General features: G+C 52.7%; 1 protein-coding gene across 1 annotated transcript in view; it reads left to right on the top strand.

The window, feature by feature from the left end:
• The window catches only part of LOC113204397 (hemicentin-2-like), a 159,124-nt gene that overhangs the window by 20,992 nt on the left and 129,457 nt on the right, over window positions 1-8,675 (top strand). Inside the window, exon 2 of the mRNA XM_052269375.1 lies at window positions 7,617-7,713. Within this exon, the coding sequence (XP_052125335.1) occupies window positions 7,653-7,713 (61 nt within the window). The 5' untranslated portion in view covers window positions 7,617-7,652. The remainder of the gene's footprint in view (window positions 1-7,616; window positions 7,714-8,675) is intronic.

Raw genomic sequence — 8,675 nt, 5'->3', positions numbered from 1 at the left:
GGGGGGGTCGACGCGGGGGCGGCGCGGTGTGTATTGGGGTTGTTCCTTTTGATTGATGGATTGGCGCGGCCCGACAAATCTATCTACTTCATCATCAAGGTATTCGTGTTGATCGAAAACGGCGGCATTTTTCTTGTCCAACGATCTCCTCCGAGACGGATGCGGAGGCGGAGGGCTCCGACGGATGGTGACTATAGGTATAGACTGGCGGGAGATTTACATCTTGGACGCAATGACCGTCGTCACACCGGCACTCTTCAATAAATCTGCAATAAAAATAGTTTTAAAAACTTTTAACTTGAAAGAAAAAAGGCCATTGCCCACATTTATCATCAATTGCAGATTAAAAGACTTTGGAAGTAATTTGCAAATTTAAGCGCTCAACTGCTCTGCAGAGGTAAGTTGCAAATACTGTTGTTTTGCAGTTTTTGTAAGTGGCCTAATTTGCTACGTATACAACTGCAGAAAAAAGTGTTTGCTATTCACAATTGAAGAACAGTTAACAGTTCTACTCTTAGATTTGCAGTGTAGTTTTGAGTTTTACTTCATAGTACAACGATGTTCTGACACGTTTTTAACAGTGAATTTGACCTGTCTCACGTGGACGTACGCCAAGTGGGCCGATCGTAAGGGCCCACTGTCCTGGAGTGAAGCTGAGGTGGGTCTGGGTGGAGCGGGGCGGGGTCGGTTCACCACACCTGCGAGCGAAGCAGCAGCAGCGGCCCTGTGCCCGGAGCGCCAGCTGCAGGTCTGACTCGAGTGATGGACAACTGCACTCCAGTCGGCCGGGGCCAGGGGGGTCACGAGAGTGGCGGGGGGTGGGACACCTCCGCAGGACTCATCATCGTGCCCCTCTTCCCCCCGCCCCCCTCTCCTCATAACTCTCCTCTCCCCTTTGAGTCAATGCGGCGGACAAGGACACTTACTGCTCCGCCCACGGCACGCGGGGCTTAATGGTGGTGCGTGGCCCTCAGCTCACCCTCCTCCACACCCCTCCCCCTCCTCCCCTCGCCCACCTCCCTCACCATCAACCCTCTCCACCACTTCCCCACCTGCCACACGAAGCGAATCGAAGCGAACGGAACAAGCGGCAGCTGCCTCGCTCTGCTCGCTGCGCCGCTCTGCGTGCTGGATGCCCGCGCCGCCACCTTCCACCCAGCTGCCTCGCAGTTTTAGAATCGAACGAGCAGCATCATGAACCTCTCTCGCTCCCCGCGGTGCGCCTATAGCTTCCCTCTGGCACTCCCCGCCGCCCCCTCCTGTCTCTCTTTATGTTCGGATCTCGCGCGCAACTCGTTGATGCCGTGCCCGGCCATGCCGTATCGCCAATCATGGCAGACGCCTCGTTGAGTGTTGTTTGTCGACTTGCAGCCTCCACATTATGCAATGCGCTGGATAGTATCACTTCGTTCGTCGTGTGGTGTTCACAGTAGTGCTGCCACTCTAAACAAAAAGATCTGTACAAAATTCTGGAACGTTGATATGAAGTATTAACAGTAGCCTCTCATTTTAAAGTTTTGTGATACACTCAGTATCAAAAATAGACTTGTACATTTAATTTTTATTTTGCAATTAATGTTTTCAAAAAATGTTGTAAATTTGTGATACCCCATTCTTGTTCTCGATGAATCCCAAGTCGATACATATTGTACTTTGTATTTTGTCTTGTAAATTTACGACCTGTTCATGGAAAATTACCCCAGTAAAATGTATAACTATTCTTCACAGTGCTGTGTTTCGAAATTTCGTCTCGACGAGTTACAAATATTTTTGCCCATGATTACAAAAGCCTTGTGCAGCAGGCGTGTGCTGAACTGGCTCGCGACTAGGACAAAGGATTTCGTTGATATAAAAGTTGGAGATGGTTTTTGTGTGTGTGTTTCTGAACGTGCCCCGGCCTGCTCCGGCTTTAGCGAGCGGGTCGGGCCGGGCCGTGCCGGACGAGCAGGGGACAGGGGGGCTTTAGTGTTGACGCCTCGACCTACAGCGCCCCGGCCGCCTGCCCCCGCCACACCTGCGCGCGGCTGCGGCCCTGCCTGCTCCACCTGCCGGCCCGGCCCAGCTCTATGACATCCCGCCCCCCGCACTGCAGATGACCCCCGGAGCCTCTGGGTTTGGTCCACAGACCCAGAGAAGATTCCTCTTTACTAAGATGAACCAGAGACGCCCCTTCTTTTGCAGATAATTTATGCGATAGTCTTTGCTTTACGAAAGCAAGAAATGCGAAAGCGCGAATTATGATGTTTATTCCGCGTGTAAGAGGGATGCGGGTAACGACAGTGCAGCAGGAAAAATGCATTCAGTGCGCGCGGGGCCCGGCACCTGTCCTGACGCACCTGCCGTCAACTTGCATTTCAACAGCTGTGTTGAAAAATGCCGTAATAAAAAACGAGGAGAAAGGGTAGGGTTAGTGGAGTGCGACAGAGGCAGGTGTGCTGTAAGAGAGATGGAGGGAGAGGGACGAACAGGACACCGTGAGGTGGGAATAAAGAATGATAGAGCGAGATGGTCGGGGCGCACAACTCAGCTGTAAGTGGCCACGACTCGCCAACACTTTCTCCCCCCTCTGCCACCACCACCCTTTACCCTTCTTCCCTTTCCCCGCTTCTCGCCACTCTACGCCGGCCTCTGGCTTTTCAGGACCGGTGCCAGCTATATGCCTCACCTGGGCTCCCCGCCGACCTCCCCGGCAATGGTGGCGGCCCCCTTCCTGCCTTGAAGGGCGGGAAGAATTTAAGAGCGCCGAAAATGTGCTGGCTACTGGTTATTGAAATCGGTGCCAGTGTGCCAAGGCCGCCCTCGCCGCCGTCCCCGTGCGGCCGGAAAATACTTAAGCTACTAAGTTGCGCTCGCACACGACTTTGTTGGGAAATAATAATACGATGGGAGGCAGGAGGGGGGGGGGGGCATGGAGCAGTGTTTGTCTGAGATAGCAAAGCTTTATTAGCCAGGGGGCGGCTTGCCTCGGCCCAGCCAGCCTATCTGTGGCGCGGCCGATTTGTCAGAGGCTGGCTGGGTCAAAAGTTGGTTCCCTGATCCAGCAGGCGGTGGCGGCGGCGGGCCAGCGGGCCGGACCCCCAATCCGCATGCAATAATTCTTCACTCAGGTCGGATCCTCCCCCTCCCCCTTCCCTTTCTCCTACTCCCCATCCCTATGCCTCTCACTCTCACACCCCCTCCCCCCGATTGGGATCCACGTTCAAATAATGACGCAGGCTGGGCGTCTCTCTCTCACTCTCTCTCTCTCCCCCTCTCCCTCTCCCCCTCTCCCCTCCCGTTCCCTTTTCCTCTCCCTCTCTCCTGCCCCTTCCGGAGGCGTCCGCGCGGCTACCGATGCCGCCCCGACCGGCTATCCATCCGGGGGCAGCTTTGATTTCACGGTAATTGCTCGAAGAAGAGTTGGACGGGCGCTCGGGGCGGACAGGTTGCGTTGTCTCACTCGGCTTCGAAAACCGCGCGCACTACTCTGGCGCCCTCCCTCTCCCATCTCCCCTCCCTCCTCCCCCCCTCTCTCTCTCTCTCTCGCACGGCCCATTTCCTCGTCTCATGTCATTAAACACGCGTCTTAATTCTCATCATGACTAATTGCAGAGAGTTAGCGTACCCGGGGGACGGACGGGAGGGGCGGGGCGGGTCACCAGAGTCCGACGAGGACACGGCCGTCGAACTGCCGTCTTGCAGTAGTGATGTTTATACGGCGTAGCTGAGCGACCACTTGAATGTTTCTGCGGGTTTATTGATTGTCGTAATGCTGCACCTTCGGTAACGTTTAAATTCCAAATCAATGATACAGTCGTACCCAGTTTTTCATCAGGTATCTACACTTTTTTTTCTCCCGCGCACTCGCATCGTGCCGGAAGTGGGGTCTAGCTACACTATCCGGTGCGGAAGCCCCGCCCCCGGCGGCGCGGTGGCCCGGCGAGTTGTCGGTGAGCGTTGTTTCCTGCCTTGCCGCGCGCTACACGCCCCCTGTCTGTCGGTCGGTTTTGTGTTTCGCTGGTTGGGTGTCCCGCTGCCGCGCTGCCGCGCTTTGGCCGATGGCTGTTTGGACTGTCGATTTATCGGCTCGGCCGCCGCGCTGACCCAGTCCTGAGCCGGCCGCCGCATCATGGGTGCGTTTCGCAACACAGTTGCTCGCGCTCCCTCGAGGGACGCGGCGTGGCGTAGCGTGGCGTAGCGCGCCATCCAATCAAGCGCTGCAGGGCGTCTTTGTTGCCGGCGGGGTGCGCAGCCAGCCAGCCTCGGGCTTCTCTCGGGCGCGGCGGCGTGCCGCGGCGCGTCGTGATGCACGTCAAGGAGGTGTCGTTATTGTAGCCCCGGGGTGTGTCTGACGCCAACGTATCGCGTCGTTGGGGCGCACTGGAAACACCGAAAACACCCACAACTGAGCAACATTCACGCGCGCTTGGTTTTTCAAGTGCGGTTTTTGTTATTTTTATTTTTGTCCCCGTGTTTTTTTTTTCATTGTCATTGCGTCTCGATGATCAAAAACCCACTCTGCTCCACTTATCGTTACACTTCATGATATGCATTCCACTCGCTTAACTTCACTTGCTACATGACTAATTTGCGTTTTTGTTCAGTCGGGCAGTTTATACGGCCCTCGCGTAGTGTCACGCGGGGCGCAATGGCCATCATTCGCTGATTCAGGGCCGAGCCTCCCATTGTGCGGGTCGCGTTAGCAGCGTTAGCATGACCGTTGCTCTCCTCCTATTACATTTTTTTTTCGCCCAGCCCGTTGCGGTGGCGGCGGAGGCTTACCGCTGTCCCACACGCCGATGCCTTTTTTGCTGCCGAAACAATATAAAACGAGTGCTGGTGGAAACACGGCAAAAGGCCAGCCTCCTCGCGAAGAGCCGCATTGTTGCGTCGTGGCTTGGCTCTGCAATGCACAATGCCCACGACGACGAAAACTTTTTGTGGCGCCGACCCCCCATTTTTGTGCCGTGTTTTAGCGGTCGGCCACGTCAAGCACGCCACCCGCCGCCGAGCTCCGCCGAGTGTGCTCATCCTCACCCACTGCCTCAACATGAGAGACATGTCGACATGTCTCTAGATAAGGTTTTACAGAAAATTATGTGAAAGTCGTTTTTGATTCGAGAAACTTACCACGAATTTTTAATTCCTCATTCCTCTCATTTCTCTCATTAAATTAAACATTATTTTCTTATTAGCAGCTAAAATACTAACTTGATTATTATAACAACAGACACCAACGCATCTCTCAATATACGGCAAGCGGGCAGCGTTTTGTGCCGCACTAATTTGCCGCTGCGCTGTATGGCACTCGCCGCGATAAACCGGCAGCGTTACTTTAATCCGCGCGCGATTTACGTCCCGCGTCCCCTCCGTAACGGCGACACTGTTTGGCAGTTCAATTTTGGGTGAATCAGCTTATCGGTTCAATTATCGTTGGTTCGGTCGGGTGCGGCCCGGTGGCGGCCTCGCGCGTATAGCACAGCAGCCACCGGTGAGTGTCTCCCTCTCCCTCTCATCTCTTTCACTCTTTCAAACAAGAAGAGGCGCACATGCTGGTTCTTTTCCTCACACTAAAGTTACTTCTATCGCAAGGCGACCGTGTCGTCCCTCAGTCCACCCTTCACGTTCTCTTCCTGCTCCATGCGTAACTCTGCCTTTCTCGCTGACTACCCCTTCTCTCTCTCTCTCTCTCTCTCTCTCTCTCTCTCTCTCTCTCTCCTGAAGCAGCTCTCCGAGCCACGGCTCGCCCGTGTCCGCCGCTCCTGACTGTCTCTGTCCCCGCGCTCTCAGTGACTCTCCCCGCCCGGCCGCACTCCTCCAGCGCGCGCAGCCCCGCCTTGTCCCTAACGAGGTGTGTCGTGGCGGCGGCGCTGCAATCCGTTTCTCGTTGCGCCAAGGTCGCCATTGCAATTAATAACTCGTGAGTTATGCGTATCGCCAGTAAGAATGGTGCCGACAATTGGAGCGCAGCACTGGCAGCAGTACCGCTGCCGAAAAAGTGGCTGGAATGATAAGCCCCTAATAGTCATGCTGATGAATATTGCCATCACGTGCAGGCTACTTTGAATTTGAAAATGGTTATATGCTGCTACACTAGCGGCCCGTACTATGTCTTTGTTTAATTTTGATGACGAATGTTTAAATTTGTGAGATGTATCCTGAAAATCTGAGGAGTTTTCCCTCGAGAGTTCTTCAAAGTTCTCCATTTTTCCTCTCCTCAAAACTGTTTCTTGTTGTTGTTTAACAAACCTTTTTCTTACCGTGCTCATGGCAAAATATTTTAACAGCCAATATGGTTGTGAAGTGTTTTTTTATCATTGATTCTTATTTTCAGCTCTATTATTTATTGCCTTTTGTGGCAGTGTGCGCGAAACGGGGCTGCACACTAAATGGCGAGGGACAATTTTTGTACGCAGGCTGGATGTGTCTTTGAGCACATCTAAACCAAATGCAAATTTGCATCCAAATCACATACAAAATATAGCATTTGTACCTAGCCTAGGTACACTTTGTACCTCTGTACAGACAAATTTGTATCTGATGAAGATGTGCTCAAAGACACATCTAACTAAGGTACAAAAATTGTCCCTCCCCATTTAGAGTGTGTGCCAGCGCCTGCAGAGCGCAACGTAGGCTGTCCCGCAACACGCGCGCGCTGACGGGTGGCCTACCCTGGAACTCACAGGCGCTAGCCCTCTCCTCAGTGGACGGGTTCCCCGGCGAGTCTTTCATTCCTATGTCAACACTGGTAAAACAAGTGTGCAATATTTGCACACCAACGTGTGCAAGTTGTGATTTTGCACATTACATGGTGTTTAACTCAAGTTGCACACTTGCGTGGTGTGCAAATTTTAGACGTTTGGTAAACGTTTAAATTCTGCACACTTGGACACACACAGTTCTATGCTGTCGATAGGGAACCATATGGTGTGCAGCTGCTATACGTTTCGGAAGTGTCGAAAGTTTAAACACCAATTGACGTATAACATAGTTAGACACCACAAAGTGTCGAGAAAATGCACACTTGAACTTAGACGTCAATTGACGTGCAAAATTAAACACTTGTTTTACCAGTGAACGCAGATCCCTTCCAATAGCGATGCCATTAGAAAATTACCCCTCTGTTTACGTGGAATTTGCCTTTTACTGCCTACAGGGTACAACCAGTATTGTTATGCTTGACCAAAAGTATGGGGACTATGGGCTACCCTGATCACCACAGGTTTTAGATTAAAGCCCCTTGCCCAAAAAGCGTGAACTCCTTACATTACCTTACCCCTCTCCCCCTTACCTTTTTCTGCACTCAAACTAAAAAAAAAATCGCTATCATTTATTTCCAGCTTTAAGTTGTCATTCACGTTTAATTTCAGCTCATGGATCGATAAAATGATTCCCACTCGACAGTAAAAAGTAATTTTCGTTCGAAAGAGAAAAAATATTTTGCACGTTCAGTGACAGGAGGTAATTTTTATCCGTGCCAGAATAGAGTGTAAATTTTACCTCACCTGGTTTGAAATTTCCATATATTTTTAGAGGGCGCCCTGTCGGTATTCAACTCTGCGTGTGTCTGCTTGCAAAGAGTTTCAAGGTGCGCGTCGCCTCTCCTTTGAGTCTCACGGTGTGTCTTTCCGTTGCAGGCGGCCTCATGGCGTGGCGCGGCGCCGGGTAACGCCATGGACGCCATGAGGAGGGTGCTGGTGCTGGCAGTGCTGGGCCTCGCCGTCTTGCACAATGGTGAGTACGCTCAAAGTCTCTCTCATCTCATCATGCTGATTTTTTTTATTATGCCGTAACGGAAAATATTCCGCACCTTTAGTACTTTGAGAACACGCAACGGGCGCGGATTACTGTGGTGTGTTGGTCTGAGTGTGTGTGTGTGTGTGTGTGTGTGTGTGTGGAGGGGAGTGGGGTCTTTTTTTCTGATGTCCCATCGTTCGCCTGAATGCCATCAATCTATTCATCTGTTCGCTGTCTATCTTTTGAAAGGCGCTGTCGGGATGGCGCCGGAGAGCAAGCACCGGACTTTGCTCGACGCTCAAGTGGGACGCAACAAGCTTTTCCCCGACGAGCACTCGAGACCATGTGCAAAAGGAAGGGGTGGGAGGAGGAGGAGGGGGCGCTGGAGGGGTTGGAGGGGAGTCGGTAAACTGACTGACTGACGTCGCTACAAACAAGTAAACAACGCTGCTGGGCGCTGTGACATATTTTCTCCCCGCTCCCGCTCTCCCTTTCCGTCTTTGCTCGTCGTCGCAATACCGTCAGTACAGACAGAGGGACGGCAAGCAAAAGTAGTTTCCACGACATGTCATATCACATGCAGAGCCAGGAGGTGGGGTAGGCGGAGGGTGTAGCTTTTTAAAGCAGTGCGGCCGGCAGAGTCGCAATGGCAGAAAGTTAGTTTTTTTTCACTCCAGTGCCGTTACCATCGTTTCCTCCACCATCCCCCAGGTGCGCACAATGTCCATGCGAGCCGCACTTCCCGTTGCGCTGCAATGTGCCGTACTGAGAATTAGGAATGGAATGGGGATGGAGTGGCTGTTCGACGCCACGACGATGTGATATGCCTTTCGCGGAGGCGGTGGCGGTGGCTTGTGTGCGTCAACCGACATTGGCACGTACAGACGGTGGTGAATATTTCGCTCGCGAAAGTTCCGACTCGATTAATATGGCATTGGCCTCTGACTCCTTGCGAAATC

This window comes from Frankliniella occidentalis, unplaced genomic scaffold (assembly GCF_000697945.3).
Source record: "Frankliniella occidentalis isolate FOCC.00 unplaced genomic scaffold, Focc_3.1 Scaffold90, whole genome shotgun sequence".
Classification (NCBI taxonomy): Eukaryota; Metazoa; Arthropoda; class Insecta; order Thysanoptera; family Thripidae; genus Frankliniella; species Frankliniella occidentalis.
Note: the sequence above shows the minus strand (reverse complement) of the source record. Positions and strands in the feature narration are given on the sequence as shown.